This window comes from Drosophila biarmipes, chromosome 2L, assembly GCF_025231255.1.
Source record: "Drosophila biarmipes strain raj3 chromosome 2L, RU_DBia_V1.1, whole genome shotgun sequence".
Classification (NCBI taxonomy): Eukaryota; Metazoa; Arthropoda; class Insecta; order Diptera; family Drosophilidae; genus Drosophila; species Drosophila biarmipes.
The window spans coordinates 25760072-25786713 of record NC_066612.1 but is presented as its reverse complement, the minus strand read 5'-3'; the positions used below and the strand labels follow the sequence as shown (position 1 = coordinate 25786713).

Below are 26642 nucleotides of genomic sequence, written 5' to 3'. Positions count from 1 at the left end.
ATAAGTCATTATCGAGACCCCGTCTAGCACAGCAAAACACTGTAAACAAGCTTGCCGAAAAATTAGTAAGCCGGTTCAATACAGCGCGGATACTTATACACGATAAGGGAGACAGGCTAAACAAAGCCCATTGGTCTTGGTATGAAAATATTTAAACAAATTACTGGATAACCCAATAGCTATAAAGCAAAGCTTTGAAACGCTTTGCAGTTGGTTAACCTTACGAAAGGTACTTTCGAGGTTTTGGCTGTAGTCATCCAATCCAAAATATGTGGATCGACATTATACAGAGTCCAAATCGAAATAACACGCTGACAAATTCAGTACCAAGGAAGCCATCACCACAATGGTCAAAAATTGTGAGCATGGCCGCCTCAAAACAATATTGGAAGCAGGCACTTTTGCAACCATGAATGAAGCCGTCGCCAAGTACATACAAAGTAGTTCTGAAATGACAGGCAATGCCAATTCCATATTTTACACCCAACGTGGAAATAATTATCGCCGCAATAATTATAAAAACAATTATCGCGGTAGAGGTAATAATCGAGGTAATTATAACAATACCAGATATTATCAGAATAACGGATTTAATCAAAACAATGGTTATAACAGAAATAACGATAACCAAAATAACAATTATTACAGAAACAACAATCGTGGTGGAAACAACCGCGGCGGAAAAAGCCGTGGGGAACACTACAACGGTAATGGTAGTAATAACAACAACCACAATACCAACGTTAGGGTAGCCCAAACGAAATCGGGAAACTCCCAAACACCTTTAGATACACGACAATAAACAACATCAAAATTCACACTTTAAATCTCACTCAAAATACATTCGTCACTTTCATGAACGTAACAACAGGAAAAAAAATTGGTTTTTCACTAGATACAGGTGCGGAAATATCCATATTGAAGGAAAATACCGATACCGATAACATTCAAGATAATCATATCATAAACATACAGGGTATAAGTCTTGAAGTTACCAAATCAAAAGGCTTAACTTCTAATGAAATTCAAACTTCTAAGTACATAATTCCACATGATTTCCCTGACTTAATGTCAGGCTTTCATCAAATTGAACTGGAAAAAAGTTCACGGGATATAACATCCTTTTTAACAAACAATGGGTCGTATCGCTTCACGCCATTACCATTCGGTTTAAAACAGCGCCAAACTCTTTTCAGAGAATGATGACTATAGCTTTCTCTGGATTAGAACCTTCGCAAGCATTTAGTCATCATTAGTAATAGTCATTGGTTTTTCCGAAAAACATATGCTCAAGAACTTAACTGATGTTTTCGAGAAATGTAGGCAACACATCCTAAAGTTACACCCTGAAAAATGTTCATTTTTCATGCATGAAGTCACATTCTAAGGACAAAAATGCACAGACGAATGACGACAAAAAAAGACGTCATTCAAAATTATCCAGTCCCACATGATGCGGACAGCGCTAGAAGATTCATTGCATTTTGCAATTATTACAGACGCTTTATAAAGAATTTTGTTGAATTCTCCCGTCACTTAACAAGATTATGTAAGAAAGATATAAAATTCGAATGGACAACACAATGTCAGAGCGCCTTCGAAGATCTTAAATCAACATTAATAAACCCTACTCTGTAGCAATACCCAGATTTAAGCAAAGAATTTTTCATACTAACAGATGCTAGCAAATACGCTTGTGGAGCAATCCTAACTCAAAACAAAAATGGACTACAGCTTCAATATCCTTTACGAAAGGTGAAAGCAACAAGAGCACTACAGAACAAGAATTAGCAGCTATTCATTGGGCAATAACACACTTCAGACCATTTATTTATTGTACACACTTCATTGTCAAAACAGACCACAGAGCACTTACATACTTATTTTCAATGGTAAATCCCAGTTCCAAACTAACACGAATGAGACTTGAATTGGAGGAATATAATTTTACGGTAGGGTATATAAAGGGTAAAGATAACTATGTAGCCGATGCGCTCTCTAGAATAGCCATCACAGACTTAAAAAATATACAAGCAAACAATACAATTCTGAAAGTCACTACCAGTAACCAAAGTAGACAAAAATCCTGCGCAAGAAAGAACAAATAGAATTGCATAAGCAACCTACAGAAAAAGCTTCAAAGCCCAACGTATATGAAGTCATTAATAATGATGAAGTACGTAAAGTAGTCCCCTTGAATGTAAATAATAAAATGTGTTTATTTAAGCACGGAAGGAAAATTACAGCAACATATGATGTTAGCGATTTGTATCCTAATGGAACCAGTGACTTAGGTCAATTCTTTCAAAAGTTTGGAAAGAAGGTCAAAGTGGCACCGTTGGAAAAAATCTTTGAACATGTTTTAGTTGATAATTTTAAAATTATGGGTACGATCCAATTAAGACGTTTGTAACAGCGCCTGAAGCGTTGCTACAAGTACATATGTTTATACTCAGCCTAAAAGTAGGCTCTATACATACATAATACATTATAAGGTTTTCAAAGCGATAACACGCGTTTAATTCGAGTGCGGCTCAATAAGCCACCAAAATATACATACAAGTGTTCTGAAAATCAAGTTGCATATCAATTTGTGTTGGCGGCCGGCTAGAGCTGAGTTGCGCGGCCATCGAGGGACTCGCCCGACAAACGCCTGAAGATCGACTGGTACCCACAGTGCCTACAGAACACCTCCTGGCAGCCGCGCTTGGAGTCACTCGGTCGCCCACCGCGTCCCCAGGAGCACCCCCAGTAGTCAACCAAGCACCAGCAGTGTCCCATCGCCGTCTAGGGCCTAGAGTTCTACCAGCGTCACTCCAATCTTAGCGGGCAAAAGAGCTGCACTTTCAGTTGTACCCGCCTTAGCAGCTCCCCCTTGGTAGCTACCTGAGCAGCCACAATTAAATAGGCCACAAGCAGTAGCTCGATAGTGTGTACAGAGTAAATATGTAGTCTCCCAAGATTCCAGATTTGTCGGCCAATGGTTTTGGTTGGCCCAACGCGATTTTTTAGGCTCGAGCATGTGCCCATGGAAAATTCTTCGACGGGATTAGGGAGAGCCACAAAATTAACCCGCAACTGAAGTTAGGCTATCGCCGACACACTGGGATAAACTAGTGAACACTTGCGCTACGACAATTAACTGATTATTTCGCTGCTTTTGTAAAACGTTTGAAGGCGTATGATTCGCCCAGTGTATAATTTGTTTGACATTTAACCCAACCCGGATGAGGCTAGATAGACCAGAAGTATAAAATATGCACAGAATGCTGCACTGCGAGAAAAGTTTGAAATTGAATTAATTTAAATATTAAAAAAAAAATAAAAATTATTATTAATTTTTTTTTTTGAAACAGTAAATGTAGGCGTAGGTAAAACTGAATAATAATATAAGAAAAAATACAATTATGTTACGGTTCGGTTTTAGGAATTTTTAACCGAGAAAGTAACTGGTTGGCTAAAATATATGAATGCTCTGTCTTTATTTAACCCTTTGCGAACCAGAGTCGCGGTTCTATTACTGATACCCCTCGGGAGATCGATCTTTCGCCGTGGAGAGTACACAAAGTGAGTTATTACAAAACAATTTTTATTCTTGGGTAAATTTATACTTGGCATAAAAGCAAATTAAATTGAAGGTTTAAATTAAAATTGGTAAACCATTTTTGTCCTAAAGCCGAACGCGATTCAGTAATAGAAGAACGGTCAAATTAAATAATATAAATAAATAAGAATACTAGTAAGAAAATGAAATTAAAACGTGATTACACTGCGAAAAATAAGGATATAATTTAGAACCAAATAAAAAAAATTATATATATATCTTTTGTACAGTAAGAACATTTAAAAAGAAAATTAAGTAAAATTTAGACTAATGTGGAATCCACAATGAAATTTATCGATATTTTATTTTCCTCTTATTAAAATTTAAGATTTTCTTACACTATGCGTACTCAGTGATTATATCCGTTTGTGGCGATGAATTATTCTGTTTAAGTCTTTGCTCAGTGTCAAAAGGGGAAGCTACCTGCACTGCCAATACAAATATAGAATTTAATTTGGATAATTAAAAAAAATGGATTTAAACGAAGCCATGGAGTAATTATTTCGCTGGAACTCTGCCGATGAGGATGCGGTCGTAAGGCAAATTAATAATTGGATCCAGTGATCTTAGGTAGGGCGGGCCACAGGAGTAACAACATCCGCTTCTCGGTTACCGAATTTTCCTTTTCCTTTTTCCTTCTTTAAGCTTAATCTATTTTTCTGCTGGCATTAAATTGCATTCTCCCGGTTTCTCTCCCTTATCTACGATTTAATCCCGTATGTCGTCGCAAGCACGCTCAAATTCTAGTTTAATAATAATAGCCAAGTACCAGATCTGAATTAGCAAGACCTCCACCCCCAAAGCCGACGAGCTAGAGCCGGATACTATAGCGTGCACCGCGAAGTCAGATCTGTGTTCAATACTAGGCAACATAAGGTTGCACGTTACACGTTCATTACGGACATGGAAACAGAATATAAACATTTAATTATTGAAGATCTATGTAAATATTTACATATTACAACCATAACTTTAACTGCACACCACCAACAGACAGTAGGTACCGTAGAGCGAAGCCACAAAACACTCAATGAGTTCATTCGTTCATACATCTCAGTTGACAAAATTGATTAGGATGAATGGCTGCGATACTTCGTATATTGTTTTAACATAACCCCATCTATGGCACATGACCATTGTCCAATGAGTTAGTTTTTGGTAAAATTTCAAATCTACCAAAACATAATAATAGCATTGATAAAATAAAACCCCTTTATAATATAGAAGATTATGTTAATGAATCCAAATTTAGATTAGAACAGGCATTTAAGAAGCCAGACTAATGCTAGAATCTCATAAGCTAAAACAGATAATCAGTTACGACAAAACTAGTTCAGATTTCGATTTTAAAATAGGGGATCAGGTTTTATTGAAAAATGAAACAGGACATAAGTTAGATTTTAAATATACATGTTCTTATAAGGTAGAACAAATAGGAGATAACAAAACTATATTAAATAATAAAAAGCATGTAGTACATAAAGATAGATTAAAACTCTTTATTTCATAATCAATTTTTATTTCATAAATATATCACGTATGGCCATACATAATATAAGAGCACATAGGATAATCATATCTTAAATAAGAATACACATAAAAAAAAAAACAAATTAAAAACAAAAAATTTTGGAAAAAAAAAACTAAAAACAAAAAAAATAATATTATTAATTAATAATAACATTAAATTAATATTAGAAAATAACTCCATTATATTACGTTGTTTTTCAAAAGGAGGGAGATGTAGTATGCACACACATAAAATATATGTATTGTCCACCCACTGTACCAAGAGTACTAAAAGGGGCACGCACACTTCGTCATAGTGTTTATACAATTCCGAGTCTCGGTCATCAACCTCAGTGCCCGAAATACGATCTGCTCGCTGTGCCTTGGTCCGCAGGCTAAAAAGGCAAGTGTCAGCATAATTTCAACATGAGCGGACCTCATGTATGTGCATATACCTCAGCGCTCCAGACTAAGTGAGCATACCTACATACTTAAGAATGCATAGGCCGTCTCTCCGCTGCCGCTGTTGGCAGCGCCGCTACGAGACTTATCAACAAGAACCTCCTTCGAGCTCGGAGCGGCAACAACAGCTGCTCCGAAAACATCAATACATTGGAATGAACAAAAATGTAATAAAGAATGAGAACAATGAAAAAGTTGACCCTATCTTCTTCATTGGCGGAGCGGGATTATTATTACAGTAGGTTCCTGAGCCTCTTGTTTCCCTTCAGTTCTGCAGTAGGCGCGGAGTGACAAGTCAGATGGCAAACAACTTTTTTATTTTTTTTTGTGCCTTGAACTCTGCGCCGCAGTAGACGTGAGAAGAGAAGTCGGCACAGCGTAGAAAAGTTCCGACAAAAAAGATTGTGCATCAAGGAGAGTCAGATCTTCTGAAATTTTCGTCCCTTTCTGTGTCTTATAATTTTTATAACCTAGAAAATTCCGTTACTCGAATGTGGCAAAAGGAAATGTTTTGTGTCAATTAAAATCCCGCAAAGGTTTTTACACAGTTCTAAAAGGGGTTTAACAAGAAATTGATACAAATAAAACGAATTTGTTTAAACACAAACCCAAATTTTTTCAGGAGCGTTGGCCAGGGGCTCGGGATGACACGAAAAAATGTTTAGGGAAGGCGATGACAAACGTAAAAAACAAATTAATAAACATCCCATATATATAGGATGTTCACAAGTGAAAATTCAAATAAAAATTGTTCGTAGTCACTCTGAATTCCAATTGTTCCTTATACTCATTTGTTGTATAGCCTGTCACCTGCAAGTGAATTCTGAATTGTTCCATTGTAAAATCCTCTGCAAGTGACACGTCCCAAGTGAAATCACCTCGGAAATTCGATATATTTTTTACCTATCAAAATATTGAATTTGAAAGACATTCATTTTTATTCACTTTTAAATAAATTTTAAATAGATTCCGTTTATTAAGTTTTTTGTTAAATTACAATTCTTAGCTTAGTTTAATATGTTATTTATTTGTTTTTTACGTGCGCTTCATCGCCTTCTATAAACATTTGCACGTATGCTCAGAGGGCGTGTCCAACGATCCCAAACAAATAAGGGTATGTGTTAAAAAAAAATCAGTTTTCCTTGTATATTTACTTTTTTGAGCTGTCTGAAAGCCTCTGCGGGATTTCTATTGGCAAAAAACATTTCATCACGCCTTCTAGTATACGACAGTGGTCCAATAAGTACTTAGCCTCCAAAAGAAAAACGAAAATTTTTGATTTATTTCTCAATATAATCTCCTTTTAGCTCGATACACTTTACCCTGCAATGCTCCAACTTCTTTAACCCGTCTGAAAAATACGTTTTCTCGAGGTCTGCAAAATATGCCTCTGTGTCGACCTCCTCATTCGACGCAAATTTCTGTCCAGCAAGTGACTTTTTCAAGATTGGAAACAAAAAGAAGTCACACGGGGACAAATCTGGAGAGTATGCGGTATGGATGCGTTAGCAGTTTGTAGCCCAGTTCGACCAATTTGGCCTTGGCGAGGGCGGAAGTGTGAGCACTTTTTTCTTCGCCAAATGGCGCCGTATTTTCTGCAATTTGACGGCGAATCGGTTCAATAATTCGGCAGGGTACAGCCCTTTGACCGTTTTTCCATTCTCTAGGTAGTCGATGTAAAAGCGATGGCCATCACCTTTCCGGCCGTTGGTTCAGTCTTCGCCCTCTTCGGAGCAGGTTCGCCGGGTGAAGTCCACTGTTTCGACTGTTGCTTGGTTGCGTTTGTTGTCCGGAGTGAGCAAACGCGGCACCCATCGCGCCGACAGCTTTCTAATCCACAAAATGTCATGCAGGATATGTGACCCACGCGGTCTTTTGACATGCCTACTGTCTCAGCTTTCTTGCGTATCCTCAATCGGTTGTCTGCCAATACGAGACCGTGGATTTTTGTCACGTTATCCTTTGTGGTATCCGTTTTCGGAGCACCTGGGCGTGGCTTATCAAAAACCGACGTGCGACCACGTTGAATTTGGTTAAGCCAATTTTTGACGGTCGCCATCGAAGGAGAAGAATCACCGTACACAGCATTTAAGACCTCTTTGAATAAGCTGCGCGATTTCTCTTCCAAAAAAGAAAATCAAATCACAGACCGATATTTTTCTCTCTCCGTTTTTCTTAATTCCGCGGACACGTCCGATTCCACACGCAGTCAAATAAAAACTTCGAGTCCGATTCGGCTGAAATTTGGACAGTAGCCGTCTACGAGAATATACTATACGATAGTATATTTCTCTTGCGATAGTGACGCCATCGGGCGGTGAGGCTAAGTTCTTATCGGACTGCCCCCGTACATATTCTTGATCTTCATCACTAAACGAGTTGATTTAGCCATATCCTTGTGTCCGTCAGTCTCTGTAATGTGCAGTCTGTTGGCGATCAAGAACATAAAGATTGAAATCGAAATTAACGTTTACGGAACCGCCTTGGCATTCGCATAGGTTACGAGGTAGATCTGCGCTAAAGGGCGATAGTTACATATCGATATAAAGCAGAGCTGACCATGTCGGACCTCAGGGTGATTGTCATGCCATTTCCGGAAAAGTTATTCCTCTGAAAACAGCGCAGTAAATCACACGTTATCACGGCACCTCCGTTTAGAAATTAATTAAAACATATAGCAGAGCGCCTAAGGCAAAAGCGGCTCCGCATCAACCGCTTGTTTGTCTAGGTTAGGGTGTACATTAACTGGACAAGCTGCGGAATGAACCAAGGAGCACCTCACGTGGCCGAAAGGCCCTTCCAGCTGAACCATAAAGCGTGTGCGCGTGCTTTTAAGCCCCAATAATTCGTCGGCAGCTGCGCCGTGCTTCTGTGCCAATTTTCTGCTGTGCTTTTCTCGGTGCCTGACGCTCGCTGATGTTTAACTGTTGCTTGGTAGGAGTGCACATCAGTGCTTGTCCAACTTTATAGCTGGACGCCACAACAGCATATAATAGTCCACCGGAGCAACCCGATAAAAAGAACCGGAATTAAAATTAAAACTGGAATAAAATTAAAAGTAAACTAAGGGATAGTAAGAAAGGAAGTTAACTTCGCCAAGCCGAATTTTGTATACCCTTGCAGCTATAAAAAAAATAATCAATAATTTTATTAAATTGAAATCGAAATTCTTAAAAGTATAAAAATGTATATTCCCAATATTATAAGATAATATGTCAAAAAGCTATAATTAGTTTCATATTATTTCCCACCAATTTTCGGATCGTTCCTATGACAGCTATTTGATATAGTCGTCCGATTTTAATAAAATTTAATTCGAAATTCAGAACTAATTAAGAAAAGTTATAAGGTTATATTATTATAAGGTTTAAAAACACCAAAGATTTAATTTTTATTTCATGTTTTCCGACTAATTTTCGGACCGTTCCTATGGCAGCTATATGATATAGTCGTCTGATTTTGATAAAATAATACAAAATTCAAAGCCAAACAAAAAATGTTATTTCCAAGCGTAGAAGGTTATTTTCCATATTATTTTAGCACTTTTTTTCCGTTTGTTCCTATAGGACCAATATGATATAGTCGTCCGATTTTGAAAAAAATTTAATTCGAAATTCAGAACTATTTTAAAAATGTTATATCCAAGCATATCCAATAGAAATGTATATGTTAAAAAACACCAAAGATATAATATTTTTTTTAAATTTTTTCCCCGATAGTTACGCTATAAGATATAGTTATAAGATATAGTTTTCCCATCCGGCTGGTTCCGACTTATATACTACCTGCAATGGAAATAAGACTTTTTCAGCCCGATAGCTTTAAAACTGAGAGACTAGTTTGCGTAGAAACGGACGGACAGACGGACATCGATCGACTAGATCGACTCGCATTGTGACGCTGATCAACAATATATATACTTTATGGGGTCGGAAACGTCTTCTTCACTGCAAACTTCTTCGTTGCAAACTTCTGACTGAAATCATTATACCCTCTGCAAGGATATAAAAATAGCTAGAGCAAGTAATGGCCATCCGATGCTAAAATTAATTCCCATGGGCGCAGAACACATTTTCTCTTCGTGCTAAACCTAAGTAAAACTATTATACCAACCTAATCTGCGAAACGACGAAGGCCTTCGACGGAGTCTACAGAGGGTGAGTGACAACATGTAGCATTGTGGTTATAAACTATATTTTGCCACATATGTATATTATTTTTGTTGATCGCATTTCGGGCAGCTAGTATTCAAATTAAGTGTTAACAAAATATATTCTTCGCTGACAAAAGCCCCGAAATTATGGAAGAACCACCTGAATTATATTTTTTTTTCATTAGATCATTAATAAACCTTTTTATTAGAATATTAGAAATATAAAAACATTACAATGAAATCTAAGTTAAAACTATAGAACGTCATTAAGAGAAAACATAATGTGTATTAAAATAAGGAAGAATATTGTGAACTTTGGACTTAATTAAAGCATTAAAAATGAGGTGCTTAATTATGGCATTATCCCTGATTGGTAATGTGATCAGGAAGTACACGTCGTAAACAACATTGGGATTTTCAATACCCAAATCAGAAAATCAACGGTAGGGTGGCTAAAGATATGAGGAACAACTTGGTAAACAACAAAATAAGGGGTGTGATATTTGTGCATAGAGACTTTCGGTTTCTCTTTATAATTAATTCTGATTCATTAACGGTAATTTCAGAGCAACGGGATTTATAATTTTTATGGAGGCGGGTGTTTTTGAAGAAAAGAGTCAAAGAACCCCCCCGCAGGCTGTTCGCTAGCTGATTACCAAAAAGTCCCAAACTTAAAAATTTTATCAGTAACTATAGCCCGTATGTGCGTCAATTTCATCTAAGAGCCAAGGGACGAGACAAGGGTATCCGGAAAGAATTAGGCGAGACCACTAGCGGATCCTAGTAAAATTTACAAAACATATAGGGCCGATAGGTAAGACATAACATCTCGCAGTTCTCAATTTTTAGTTTAATATTATCAAAATCGGACGACCATATAATAGCTGCCATGGGAACGATCGGGAATTTGTTGGGAAAATAATATGAAGAAATTATATATTTGGTGTTTTTTTTTTTAACATTCAACCTCCTAAGTTTGAATATAACGTTTTTCAATCAGTTTTGAATTTTTAATTTCATTGTATCAAATTCGGATAGCTGCCATAAGAACGGAAAATTTGTGGGAAAATAATATGAAACAATTTTAGCTTCGATGTGCTTTGACATATTATCTTATACTAATAAAAATATCGTTTTTTTAACGTGTCATTGCTAAAATCGGAAGATCCGTTTAATAGAAATATAATATAACACTAAGTCCTTTAAGTGAGAATACAATTAGGTTCATAACAAGCGGTGTTTACCCCACTGGCCCCGACAGATTACATTTTTAAAACTTTTGATTTTATACTTTCCCCGCCTTACTTACAAAACAGTTGATTATTTCAAAGTCTTGGTTTACAATTTTTCGATAGCTTTCGTTTGGTGTATCACTCTGAACAATCGGACGATTTCAGCAGACAGAGTCACTCTCCTGGTGCGGTTCGTCACTACGGGAACTGCCGTTCACAGTGGTATATAGTAATATTCTTATAACTTTTATAGATGGAAAATTATCCACATTTTCTATTAACTTAAACATTAATCTATTTACTTACATCCCATCTTTGGGCATAAAAAACAAAAAATATAGGTAGGCCTTGAATTTAGCCAAACCTTAAGATAAAGTTCCGGTCAATAGTAGTACCGTTTGCACAAAGAGTTTTTCTTACTATTTTCTTTATTTCTTGGCAAATTAATTCATTTTTTCACTTAAGTAAGTCTAGATCTAAGAATGTGCAGGTAAATTCGGTTCTCATACCTCTGTGTATTTATTTTCGCCTTAATTTGCAAAAATGAGCGAGTTTGACTCAGTTAAAATAATAGTAGAGGCAAAACAAAGTTCAAGAATAATAAAATTTACTCCATTTTTAACAAGGTAAGTGTTGTTTAACAATACGTTTAAATGTTATTTAATAGTCCCGGGCATTCATAGATTCTTCCTCGACAATTAGTCCTCACTATAGGGGCGTGGAAAACAATGTACTGCCGAGAGGCGAGATCTGATTAAACAAGGAAGAACGTTATATTCGAATGCCTCGACTACTAGATACCCATTACTGTTAAGGGAAATATATAAGCAGCAAAGTGATATTTTAGGGCGCCACCTACCGGCTATTTCAGTAGATGTTATGTGGGCGGCACACAGATTTAAGCGTTTAAGCCGATTGTGGGCTTTAGAATGGGCGTGATACATTTTTTTTTAGGTCAGTCGATAAGTATTTATGAGGCAAACACAAATTTTGGCTCTATCATAAAAACTGTAGGCTCTACAGCCAAGTATACATGCCAAGTATACCTGTCCTACCTCTTATAGTTCTCGACATTTCAGCGCTCATACGGACAGACAGACAGACGGACATGGCAAAATCGACTCGTCTACTGATCCTGATCTAGAATATATATACTTTATGGGGTCGGAAACGCTTCCTTCTACCTGTTATATACTTTCCGACTAATCTAGTATACCCTTTTACTCTACGAGTAACAGGTATAAAAATGATATGTTTGGTGATCTTATAACATATAACCTCCCACGCTTGGAAACAACATTTTTGTAATAGTTTTAAATTTCAAATTTAATTTTATCAAAATCCGTCAACTATTTCATATAGCTGTCATAATATAAAATAAGTTATAGCTTCGGTGTTATTTGACATATTATCCTATAATATTGGGAATATACATTTTTATATTTTTAAGAATTTCGAATTAAAATTAACAAAAATCGGATGACTCAAGCATTTAGCTGAAACGGCCAGAGAAATAATAAAATAATTTTTTTTAATATCACTGAAGTTAGCAACGATCCTTAAAAATTGAACATGGTGTTACTAACGTTGATTATTTCTTATAACTGCAAGAATAAACAAACTTTGGCTTGCCGAAGCTAACATCCTTTCTTGTTGTTTCTTTAATCTTCTTAGTTATTCTTAGTTAATGTTTATTATTATTAGCTACTATTAGTTCAGTTTCAATGAAAATAAAAAAAAGTGTATAAACATTTATAGACTTATTGTTTGGGATTACTAAAAAGCCCCTGTGGACACTACTATTATTTTGACCGTTGCTGTAAGTTCATGCTCGGCCCAAAAAAGCTGGTGTGTTGGGATTTCAGATTTAGATACCCAAGCTTAGTACTCAACGCAAATTTGGTCCGATAATTCTTATGCCCACAAACGCCCAAAACAGTGGCTCAAACAGTTTTGGTGCTAGAAAAATGTTAAACTAAATAAGGTATGTCAATACCTAAAGGTATCGATATATCGATTGACCGGTATAAGCATTTTAAGGACTAAACCAATTGATTGTTACATATTGAAGACAACGTCTTTCGCTCAAATCATAGCTGAAACTTCATTTTCTAAGAAGCAGTATTCAAAAAATACATTTAAATGTTATTAAGTTACCCATTGCGTGCATTGCATTGCATGCATCGCGCATTCTGTAATAGTTTCTCAAAAACGACATTTAACGATGTTAAATGTGGAGGCAAAACGCTAAACAAACGGCTCTCAATAATGTATGTCGCAAAGAGAAAGCAGTGAGCAACCCCTAAAAGAACACCACACTCAAAGCTAACGTCGTAAAATTTGTAAAGCATAATCAAGCGGCAAAGAGTTCAGACAAGTATATTATGACAGGACTAAAAACTCCACTCCCGTATTAAAGCCAGATGTGCGATTGAAAAATCCAGAACTTTGAATATAAAATTTGTTTGAGTTGTAAGAGTGTTCTCCCCGTTCCTATCTTTTCCCTTGTAAATTGGGCGTAGCAGGTAAGTAAACTGTCTTTCTGAAACAAATTTGTTATGTGTGTTCTGTTTTTTTAATAAAGATTTTATATTTTATTTATTAAATTAAAATTTTTTTTTTTTTTGCACTTAAATTTTACACTTGCAGTTGTTCATATACTAAAGAGCAATTTCTGTGGGAGCAAATTTCTCTCAAGACGCTTGTGAGAGGATACCCCATGTTACAATCAATGTGCTCAAAATAAGAGAATTTAACTCTCACCCCTGTTTTATCCTGACAGCTACTCGTAGCTCAGACCGGTGCCCAGGTGCAACAGTCCTCATTGTGCCATCAAAGACAACAAGATGGAGAGCTACGGCAGCAGCATTGCTTCCACCCCGCTGGCCACCGCACAGCCCAGTCCCAGTGAGCAACAGGAGGCCATTGCCCTGAAGAAAGCGCTCGAGTGGGAGCTGAGCCTGGACGCCCGCGAACTACGTTCCCACGCGTGGTACCACGGAGCCCTTCCCCGCCAGCGAGCGGAGGACATCGTAAAGCGCGAGGGCGACTTCCTGGTCCGCGACTGCGCCTCCCAGCCTGACAACTACGTGCTCACCTGCCGGAGCCAGGCAGCCGTTCTGCATTTCGTATTAAACAAGGTGAGTTCGGAAGAGATATCTGGACTTAGTTTAGTGATTTAAGTTTTTAGTGGTTTCAAATAGAAAAAAAAACAAGGAAAAATGTGTTGGACTATCAGATACCCGTTAGCAAGCTAAGGAGAGCCCAAAGTAGATGAAAATATTCTTGTAGATAGGTCGATGACTATATTTGGTCATAAAAATTTGTAGGTAGTTATAAAAACAAAGGTCGGGAAATACAGATATAAAAGCAAATGTCCCTAGGATAACATACTCGTACAACGCCACGTAGGTTCCATTTCATGATTTGTAGTATAGTAGAATAGTAAGTATAACTTTTTTGTATGGTCCGATTTTAACAATTGCCGGCATATAGTCATGTTACACAGCTAAAGCGAGCAAATAGGAGATGGAGACATACAAGCAGGAAAGCACGATTATATAGCGCCACCAACCCGCGGTTTCAATATATGGTAATGTGTGCGCCAGACAGACTTAGAAATTATGGGCGTGGCGAACTTGTTGAGGTCAATCGATGGTTATTGACGAGTTTTTATCATTGAACCTGTGGGCGCCAGACAGTTTTTTAGCGTTATGAACGTTTAAGCGGTCATATAAAACTATTTTGGAGTCAATCGATAGCTATTGACAAAAAGAAATAAAACGCAAGGAAGAACGCTGTAGTCGAGTGCCTCGACTATCTGATATTTGTTTCTCAGCTGAAATATGCTAGCTTTAATAGTTTCCGAGATCTCAGCATTCACACGGTCGAACGGACAGCCGGACATGGCTAGATCGAATCGGCTAGTGATCCTGATCAAGAATATATATGGGCCGTTCCTTTACAAACCAAACGAATTGGGCAAATAAAAAATTTTAATTTTGATTTCCCTGAAACTTTTTTTACGTATACTATTCGGAATATAAGTAAACACGTGTACCAGAATTTGGCCACAATAAAATTATATTTATACCCTTGCAGAGGGTATAATGATTTCAGTCAGAAGCTTGCAATGCAGTGAAGGAGACGTTTCCAACCCCATGAAGTATATATATTCTTGATCAGCATCACTAGACGATCTAGCCATGTCCGTCTATCCTTCCGTTTCTACGCAAACTAGTCTCTCAGTTTTAAAGCTATCGGGCTGATGCTTTCCCAAAAGTCTTCTTTCTATTGCAGTTAGTACATAAGTTGGAACCAGGCGGATCATACACACAGAAAAAAAAATGCGTCAAGATCAATTTGATCTATTTCAACAAATATCAATTTTACCATGAAATAATGTCAAATTGATACAAAAAAAATGAACCTGGGACCTTCAGCATCAGAGACAGACACCTTAGCAGCTGGTCTATCGCACAACGTTTTTCGTGGGCGTTAAGTTCAAAACACATGAAAACCATGTTAGTGCAAGCGAGACAACATGTTTGAAGTAAGCCAAGTCAAATTTCGAATAGGTCTATTTCGCTTCCACTCACGCAATTAACTATCCTCTCTTTTTCGATGTCAAGAAATATTCAACAGAGAGAATTCGGGAAAATTACATTTTTTGGTATCAATTTGACATTATTTAATGGTAAAATTGATTTGTCGAAAAAACACAAACTTACCAAGCGCATATCAAATTGATCTTGACGCATTTTTTTTTTCTGTGTATAATATTGTAAATAGATTTTTTTTACTTTTTAGAATTAAAATTAATAAAAATCGGATGACTCAAACATTTGGCTGTCAAAGAAACGGTCAGAGAAATAATGAAATGATTTTTTTATACCCTTGCAGAGGGTATAATGATTTCAATCAGAAGTTTGCAACGCAGTGAAGGAGACGTTTCCGACCCCATAAAGAATAGCATCAGGGGACGAGTTGATCTAGCCATGTCTGCCTGTCCGTCCGTCTTTCTGTCTGGCCGTCTGTCTGTCCGTTTCTACGCAAACTAGTCTCTCAACTTTAAAGCTATCGAGATGAAACTTTCCCAAAAGTCTTCTTTCTATTACATGTAGTATATAAGTTGGAACCAGCCGAATCAGACAAATATATCTTATAGCTCCAATGGGAACTATCGGAAAATAATTAAAAAAAAAAAATTATATATCTGGTGTTTTTTATCATATAACCTTCTAAGCTTAGAAATAACATTTTTTAAATTTCGAATAAAATATTTTTAAAATTGGACAACTATATCATATAGCTGTCATAGGAACGATCTGCAAATTGGTGGGAAAATAATATGAAACAAATTAAAGCTTCGAGGCTTTTTAACATTTTATCTTATAATAATTTTTTTTTATTTTTAAGAATTTCGAATTCAATTTAAAAAAATCGGACTACTCTAACATATAAAAAAGATGGTTTGAAAAAAAGGATAAAATACTTTTTTTTGATATCATAATTTAACATGGTGTTACTAAAGTTGATTATTTCTTATAACTGCGAGGGTACGCCAACTTCGGCTTGCCGAAGCTAACTTCCTTTATTGTTTTTTTTATCGAACTTAATGTAATAAGCCCTTTGATATTTTAAGCAGCCTTCTCCTTCGCTTTTATTGGAACCTTATGTCGTTTGTATTTTTGAGTTATTTAACAATCTGTTAATAATTTCTTAATAAAAAGAGGAAATATATTTAATAAAGATCAAAACACTATTTATTTTACCAACTAAAATTTTTAATTTGTTTTGGTTTAATTTTATTTTTTATAAGTTTTTTCTTAATATATTTACTACAGTTATTATGCAAGAAGATTTTTTTGTAATGTGTGCTTAGCTAAAGTTAATTTTTGCGTTTTTGCCTTGGGAGCTATTGCAAAAAAAAATTCCAAAAAACGATGAATTTTAAAGGAACTTTATCCTTTCACAGCTTTATACCAAAAACACAACAAATTTTTTTGTTGAGGCAATAGTTAAAAAAATTTTTTTATATTAATGTTTTCCTTTTTTTTAAATAAAAATTGTTGTGTGTTTAAACAAATGTATTTAAAAAGTTGAAGTTTCAAACTTTAAAAATTTCCCCCTTAAAAAAGTTTTTCTTTTCGGCAAAATCTTGATAAACGTGTTTACTTATTTTCCGAATAGTAAATGTAAAGAATGTTTCAGGCAAATCAAAAATGTCAACTTAAAAAAGTCATCGGTGTTTAAAAGAACGGTCCATATATGTACTTTACAAGGACGGAAACGCTTCCTTTTACCAGTTACATACTTCCTGCCGAAGTTTTTATAACCTATTACTCTACGAGTAACGGGTATAAGATTATTACTTTTGTTTTTCTTTTTAAGCCTGTTCTAGCAATCCTATACCTAAGTAACGCTTTTTTGAGTAACAAATATTTTTTTGACTTTAGAAAGATTTTCATGAGATTAAAAAAAAAAAGAGTTTTAAGGGCGATGTTTTACAATTTAGGATATATTTTGATTTAAGTGTAAGGAGTACAAATATTTGCATAAATATAAATTGAATAGAATTAAACAAAAACACCTCTTAAAGGGGTAAAGATCTAGTGTCGATCGCAACTACAGCAAACAAAAGTTCTCATATCACCTTTTGTTACGAAAATGTAATATAAGATCTACTAAATAAATACATTTCACAAGTTTTATTTTTAAATTCAATCATTTAATTCATATACTTTCACAAAAATCAAAGAATCTTTCTTTCTTCTGTGGAACGGTTAATATCGATTTAAATGATTCTAAGACCCTAAAATTAATGGATACACAAAAAAAAGTTAAACGCTTAGACAGTGTTTATAGGTTTTGAACTATTACATGTGGCCCTTGCATTTATAAGATATAATCAATGTTAGTAACAATATGTTAAATTTTGAAGGATTGTTGCTAGCTTCAGCGATATTAAAATATAAATTATCAATTTATTTTCTGACGATTTCTTTGGCAGCTATTTTTTCGAGTCTTCCGATTTTATATAAATTTAATTCAAATTCTTAAACATAAAAAAAATATATTCCCAATAGTATAAGATAAGATGTAAAAAAAAACCCCCGAAGCTTTCATATTATTTTCCCACCAATTTTTCCATCTTACCTATGGTAGTTTTATGATATTGTCGTCCGATATTGATAAAATTAAATTCGAATTTCGAATCTAAATAAAAATTTTGTTTTCAAGCGTAGGAGGTTATACTTGTATGTTAAAACAAGGAAGAACGCTATAGTCGAGTGCCTCGACTATCAGATACTCGGCTTAAGGGAGCAAATGGGAAATAGAGAGAGATATAAGCAGCAAAGCGATATTTTAGAACGCCAGCCCTAGCGTTTAAACCGTTTGTGGTCGTTAGAGTGGTCGTGGGAAATTTTTATCAGCAGCAAATCGATATTATAGGGCGCATCCTACCGGTTATTTCAGTAAATGCTATATGGGCGGCAGATAGATTGAAGCGTTTTAACCGTGTGTGAACGTTAAAGTGGGCGTGGTCAGTCGATAGACATTGATGAGACTTGGCTTGTAATCCTGATGAAGAATACTTTACTATTCTTTCTGTATTATACATATTTTCCGACAAATCTGGTATACCCGTTTACTCTACACAGAAAAAAAAATTAATATGATATGATGGTCAATTTGATGAAATCCAATATCAATTCGGCCCTGATATGTCACATATAAATTTGATATGATCGAAATGTTAAAAACGATATTTCGCTAATATCATTTTTACATTAGCATTTTTTCTAGAAAAAAGCTTTGACAAAGCTTTTTTGTCACAATCAAGCGTTGGCTCAGAGGGCTAGCTCTTCGTGTTTTTGATACACAGGACTGACAGGCCTTATTTTTTTTATTAAAATCTGCCGCTTTGTTATAACAATTATAAGGCATTTCAGATATTATTCTTAAACACTTCAAGCATACTACGCTTTGGAGCGTACTTGAACCTGGGACCTTCAGCATCAGAGACAGACACCTTACCAGCTGGTCTATCGCACAACGTTTTCCGCGGGCGTTAAGTTCAAAAGACATGAAAACCATGTTAGTGCAAGCGAGACAACATGTTTGAAGTAAGCCAAGTCGAATTTGGAATAATTCTATTTCGCTTCCACTCACCTGATTAACGCCGCCATATTGCTCTATCCTCTCTTTTTCGATGTCAAGAAATATTCTTTCTATCTGGAAGGACTCTTTTATTATTCCACTCCATAAAAAAGGTGCGAAAGCAGATGCCCAAAATTATAGAGGTATTTCTAAATTGTCGGCAATTCCTAAATCATTTGAACGTATTATCACTTCTCATTTGCAATATTTATGTTCCTCGCTTATATCACCGTGTCAGCATGGTTTTGGTAAGCGAAAATCGACCACCACCAACCTTCTTGAATTGTCATCTATTGTAATAAATGGGTTTAAGAAAAAAATGCAGACTGACATTGAATATACAGATTTTAGTAAGGCCTTTGACTCCGTTAACCACTTTCTTCTTTTATTTAAATTAGATCAGCTTGGGTTTCCTGGTAATCTATTATCTTGAATATCATGTTACTTGAATGGTAGGACTCAGAGGGTTATATTCAAGAATGCTGTTTCAAAATTGATCTACGTGACATCGGGAGTGCCTCAGGGTAGTCATTTGGGCCCTTTGCTGTTTACTTTGTTTATTAACGATCTTTCCTCAATCATAACACATTTTCGTATACTAATGTATGCTGATGATGTTAAGCTTTGTTTATGATATAATGATTCAGCGTCTGGATTTAACTTACAGTCGGATATTGATTGTTTTCATGGATGGTGTGAGTACAACCTTTTAAATTTGAACTGCCTAAAATGCAACGTTATGACTTTTTATAGGGGTACTCTTACGTTTATCAGTTACTTTCTTAAAAATACGCCACTTCACCGTATATATTCAGTTAACGATTTAGGTGTTCTTCTTGACCCTAATTTTAAATTTGACTGTCACATTACGTCCACTGTTAACAAAGCCATGAGTGTTCTTTGGTTTATAAAGCGTTGGTCAAAAGAATTTGATGACCCTTATACGACCAAATTATTATTTACCTCCCTTGTCCGTCCAATTTCGGAATATTGTTCGTCGGTTTGGAATCCACAATATCAAGTGCACATCGACCGTATTGAGTCGGTACTAAAAAAATTTCTCTTAATTGCCCTGCGTAGTTTGAACTGGGATCAAAACGTAAGGCTTCCTTCCTACGAGAGTAGATTACAATTGCTTATTTTACCTACACTTGTAAATCGTAGAACAATGCTTGGTACTATTTTTATACAAAATCTCATAAGAGGTGACATTGATTCTGCAGAACTTTTAAACCGCCTAACATTCAACGTTCCCGTTAGACTAACACTAATTTATTATCATCTAAATTTGCCACGATGTACATCAAATTTTTCTCTGCACGAGCCCTTTTGCGTTCTACGTAATAACTATAATAAACTTTATCATTTCAACATCTATCCCGGTATTAAAAACAAATATTTTAACTCACTTGCTTAATTCTTAGTAATGCCTTTTATTTTCATTTGTGTCCCGTCTCTATTTGTTTTTTGAATTTATAAAAGGGCCCCGCGCGTAACAAGCACGTGCTTAGTGTCGTTAGTGTCGAAGTGCATCAACGTCCATATATAAAGAGAATTGATATTTGTCGAAAAAACACAAACTTACCATGCGCATATCAAATTAATCTGGACGCATTTTTTTTCTGTGTGGGTGTTACTGAGCGTCTGGTACTTTTACCACTTTTGCTACTGCTTTATTTGTTGGGTTTTGGTCATGCTAAGTGTCCCTTGGGTTCTCCTTCCCATTGAATGATACCCTTAATTATGGCGTGATATCGGTCAGCTTTTAACCAAATTTTATAGAAAGCAGCTAAGTTTATGGTCAATGTTTATGATTAAAGTTCTCCATACCTTCTTGATGATTCTCCACGCCCGCTTTTACGACACAAATGACATTATCGTGGGGACTGAATTTGGGCCCTCAATGAATTTGATCAATCGGCAAGTCTATAGTGTGTGGACCTTGATTTTTGGTTGACAGGTAGGCCATTGTACATGCTACGAGTGTTGTCCTAGCCTGTCCTTTCCTTGAAAGCGCATAAAATTGATGTGATCCTAGGGTACAAATCTTGCAGCTTTCTTCTAAGCGCCGGAGCGTTGTTAAAAGTTGTGCGTTAATCGTTTCCAGCATGTAATTGGAATTTCTGTTGAAGATTTGATTTTTAACTGAAGTTAGAGTCTGTTGGTCAAGATTTCTTCTGATAAAGAACAAGATTGGATCCTAGGATTTTGTGCAGATATCAAGGTTTTTAAGAATACTCATTGAGTTTTTGACGGTGTCATGTAGTGCTTTTAGTTGGTTCGAGGAACCGTCTATAGCCTTACCGTCAACTATTTTTCCTATGCCGACGAATACTACGATTTTTCCGTTTTGGTACCTGGTCTTCAATTGCAACCAGGTGTCGTCATAGCCGCCCTGTGAAAAGGCTGCGTCTGTCAAAACGTTTCTCGCTTTCGCACGGGCTCTGTAGAATATGTTTATTATTTACCAATTCCACAAATAAACCATGGTTGAACTCAGGAATGATAATTGGAGGAAGTGAAAAGTTAAGACTCAACGTAGCACCGTTTCCTCAAAGCAAGTTCACTTCATACTCCTCGTATTACACAGAAAAAGAAATGCGTCAAGATCAATTTGATATGCGCATGGTAAGTTTGTGTTTTTTCGACAAATATCAATTTTACCATGAAATTATGTCAAATTGATACCAAAAACTGTAATTTTCACGAATTCTGTCTTTTCGAATATTTCTTGACATCGAAAAAGAGAGGATAGGGCAATATGGCGGCGTTAATTACGTGAGTGGAAGCGAAATAGACCTTTTCGAAATTCGACTTGGCTTACTTCAAACATATCGTTTTGCTTGCACTAACATGGTTTTGATGGCTTTTGAACTTAACGCCCGCGGAAAACGTTGAGCGATAGTTCAGCTGCTAGGGTGTCTGTGTTCCAGGTTCAAGTACGCCCCAAGGCAGAGTATGCTTTAAGTGCTTAAGAATAATTTCTGAAATGTCCTTATAATTGTTACAACAAAGCTACATTTAAATGATTTCAGATTTCAATAAAAAAATAAAAATAAATTTGTCGCGGGGAGGAATCGAACCACTAACCCTCAGGCCTGTGTATCAAAAACACGAAGCGCTAGCCCTCTGAGCCAACGCTTGATTTTGACAAAAAAGCTTTGTTAAAGCTTTTTTCTAGAAAAAAGTGATACCGCTAATGTAAAAATGATATTAGCGAAATATCGTTTTAAACATTTCGATCATATCAAATTGATATGTGACATATCAGGGCCGAATTGATATTGGATTTCATCAAATTGACCATCATATCAATTTTTTTCTGTGTAAGTGTGGAACTTGTTTAGCTCTGCTTCTGCAAAAGCTGCTGCCCCAGGTGTACTATACAGTTCTTCGCGGCCTTGCCCCAGTACCTCCCAATGGAGGTGCAGTCGTAGGGCTGGGGTTGTTGCTGGGGCATTAGAGGCTAATGTTAATAATGACGTCGGGTAACCGGGTCCTGGGGGCCTTCGGAAGAGCGCTTTCTGTCGACAGAAATATTCTTTTTATTTTTTAACCACCTGCTTTAGGGCTACTAGTCCTCAAGCATAATCATTGAATGCCGCTTTCTGGACCTCTTCATCTACACAGAAAAAAAATTAATATATGTTGGTTAATTTGATGAAATTCAGTATCAAATCGGCCCTGATATGGCACTTATCAATGATATGATCGAAATGTTAAAAACGATATTTCGGTAATATCATTTTTACATTTTAGCGGTATCGATTTTTTGTAGTGTATTTGATATTACAAATGTTAAGTTGACATTATTGCGCAGTTGATATTGTAATATCAGATTTACGTTATTGTAGAAAAGAAACTAAGAATATCAAAATGATAATGTTCTTAATTTGATATTATAATGTCAAGTTTACATTGATGTGGGTTCACAGAAAAAAAAGCGAGTCAAGATCAATTTTTAAAGCGCATGGTAAGTTTGTGTTTATGGACACATATCAATCTCACCATGAAATATTGTCAAATTGAATCCAAAAATTTTGATTTGTCAGTCGTGTAGTGTTTCCCCAAGTGCACAAAATATTAAAAGGTGAGTAAACTTTACATCAGTGTTATAAGTGAAAAAAAAATTTTGTCGTGTGCTGTTTTCGGTATTCCTTTTTTTGTACAACTGTCAACGGCAATGAAAACACGTGTAACTACATTTGTACGTACGTATTCAAGCGTGTGTATGTGTAGAGGCTGTGCGAGAGTGAAAACAAAATGAATAGCCATGTGCATTTTATTCATTTTTTTTTTTGCTCGGCTAGGTCTTTTCTTTTTTTTTAGGAAAGATGAAAAACCTACCAATGTCCTGTTACGACTGCCTAATTGGCAGACCACATCAATGTAAACTTGACATTATAATATCAAATGAAAAACATTATCAATTTGATATTCTTAGTTTCTTTTCTTCAATAACGTAAATCTATTATAATATCAACTGCGCAATAATGTCAATTTAACATTTCTAATATCAAATATACTACAAAAAATTGATACCGCTAAAATGTGAAAATGATATTACCGAAATATCGTTTTTAACATTTCGATCATATCAATTTGATAAGCGCCATATCAGAGCCGATTTGATACTGAATTTCATCAAATTAACCATCATATCATATCAATTTATTTTTCTGTGTTTAATATTAATAATATAAAATTTATATTTTTGTTAATTCGATATGATAATGTAAATACACAAATTTAAATACAAAACAATATACCGAATTTTTCCTTTATTTTCGTTTTTATTACCTATTTACACTTTGTATAAAATATTTACAGTATTTCATATTTACACGTTTTTTTTTAGATACTTACAGGTGGTTATTTATATTTTTAATTATGTTTACTTATCAACTACAATTTTTTAATTCTAATTAATTCATAATTACAAAATATACAAAAATTACAGAACATTAAAAATATTTACAGCATTTCATATTTTCATTTTGTTTTTTACATATTTACAGTTGGCTATCTATTTTTTAATTATGTTTATGTTTTATATCAACTAAAATTTCTTTATTCTGATTAACTAATAATTACAGTTTTTATATACATAAATTGGCGGCCCTTTGAATTTTTCTATATTATTCATTTTATAAAATTCCTTTTCGGTTAAAATAATATAGTACAGGCCGGAACAGCAGTTGAAGCAGAAGGGGTTTGATCATCATAAAGGAGATAAAATTAAGTTATATAATTAAATATTGCATTGATAATACTTACAGTATCTTTTTTCCATTTTTTTAAATTTTGACCTGAATTTGGCCCAAATTCCGCATTGCTTTCTTTTCGGGAATAAATGCAGCAAGTCGCTGCCTTTCGAATGTAAAACCACAGTCTGAAAACCAAAATTGTGAATCAATATACTATGTTTGTTTTATTTTTACCAACAGGACATTGGTAGGTCCTGAGCGGTCGTTTTCAGACATTTTCATCTTTCCTAAAAAAAAAGAAAAGACTTAGCCGAGCAAAAAAAACCCTGTAACTGTTCATACATACGACATTATATGCGTGTGAGATGCAATAAATGCCCAAGTGAAACTACTAAATTGTCGGTAAATCAGTACACACATTGTTACGTATATACATAGTATGCATAGATGCACGCGGTTTTCATTGCTTAGTGAATGAATGTCGTGTGAGATGTAAAAAAAGCACAGAGAAATAACTAAATATAAAAATATGTTTATGTTTAAATGCCATTAAAAATAAAATGCACATGGCTATTCATTTTGTTTTCGCTCCCGCACAGCGTCTACACAAATGTAGTTGAACGTGTTTTCATTGCCGTTGACAGTTGTACAAAAAAAGGAATACCAAAAACAGCACACGACAAAATTTTCTTTTCACTTATCATATTATTATTAACACTATATGTTAAGTTAACTCACCTTTTCATTTTTTGTGCACTTGAGGAAACACTACACGACTGACCGGCTTCCAGATAAAACACAAGTAGCGAAATATCCTCTAAAACAAGCGAGACAACATGTTCGACGTTGGCCAATTCGAATTTCGAATATATCTATTTCGCTTCCACTCACGTAATTGATTGTTATACCGTCTCTTTTTCGATATCAATAAATTATCGAAAAGGGAGAAATCAACAAATCGAAAGTTTGTGCTATCAATTTGACATTATTTCATGGTGAGATTGATATGTGTCCAAAAAACACAAACTTACCATGCGCATATCAAATTGATTGACTCGCTTTTTTTTCTGTGTGGATTTGTCCTTGTAGCTAATTTTGGTTGTCTAGTAGTCGGTTATGTAAATCGATTCATGTGTGACTTGTTTCCTCAATAAATGAACACTCGTGAACCTAAGAATCCTGCGAAGCCGTATGACACTGTGAGTTCTTTGAAGCTGGATAAAGCTGCGCATCCAGTAAAGCTGGATGAAGCTGGGAATCTTGTGAAGCTGGATTAACAGCGTTGGTAAAGGATTACGTCCGGTTTTTTTTTTTACTTTAGCAGCCAAAATGTTGGGCGTACTTATGTCAATTAAAAATAATAACATATTGTCATATGTGTGTCTTCGACAAAAAAACCACATGTTTACTTTTATTTTCTATTTTACGAATAACTCCATTTTGAAATGCCAATATATTTGATAAATGTCGAAAAACATCAAAAATTTGTATAGCTTAATTTAAATATATTTAACAATTGACTAAAATACGTGGTTTACGTGGAATTAACATACTCGTACAGTAAACCGTCCACAAACTTCAAAAATTCGTTCATTTGAACGCGGATATCTCAGAAACTATCAAAGATAGAAAATTAGGACTTCAGATAAAGATTTCTCAGCTTTGTACGTAGCGCAGGTACGTGAATATGTCATACCATTTCTAAAAGATACAAGTCGCATTAAACTCAGGCGCCCACAGTCTTTATTAATGCATTGGTCTCTTTATACGTTAAAAGATTGATATAAAAAAGTTCGCCACTCGCACTCTAGCAACCACAAACGCCCATAACGATTAAAACTGTCAGTCATCCACATAGACATAATCTAAAACTCGGTTAGGTGACAAATCATGGTTTCAACTCCGATTAAAACACATCCAAAAACACGTTTTTTTAGTTTTTAAGAGCATCTTATGGCAACGAAACCTGTTAAACGCGCATTATTCTTTTGAGGTGCGAACACTGCATGTGTTGATCTCCCGGAGGATGCTATTAGATTATTAACAAGTATGCCGAATCTACTCTGGCAGTGTGATCGCTGTGTTGTGAGTAATGATTCATACTCCAAAATCGATGAAGTAATGGAAGAACTTCATGACCTGAAGAGTCTATACATGGATTTAAATTCAATTCTACCGTCTCTTTTTCGATATAGCAATGTCAGTCAGCGTAAAAAAATGGTGAAACCATTGGCTCCACCTTCTTCAATTGGTCGTCAAGCCAACCATGCAGACCTGATACCCCCGCACCAGTTTTTTCTGCCGCCAGGAAC

At 35.5% G+C, this 26642-nt stretch overlaps 1 protein-coding gene across 7 annotated transcripts in view; it reads left to right on the top strand.

Annotated features, from left to right (window-relative positions):
• Window positions 1-7051: 7051 nt before the first annotated feature.
• LOC108030489 (breast cancer anti-estrogen resistance protein 3 homolog) overlaps window positions 7052-26642 on the top strand; it is a 111957-nt gene continuing 92366 nt past the window's right edge. For 2 of the 7 annotated variants that reach the window (XM_050885309.1, XM_017103375.3), the window contains exons 1-2: window positions 13011-13485; window positions 13743-14100. In XM_050885309.1, the coding sequence (XP_050741266.1) occupies window positions 13807-14100 (294 nt within the window). In that variant the 5' untranslated portion in view covers window positions 13011-13485; window positions 13743-13806. Of the gene's footprint in view, window positions 7070-13007; window positions 13486-13742; window positions 14101-25440; window positions 25530-26642 lie in introns of those variants that run through there. The other 5 variants (XM_050885307.1, XM_017103376.3, XM_017103374.3 and 2 more) reach the window with 5 other exon arrangements.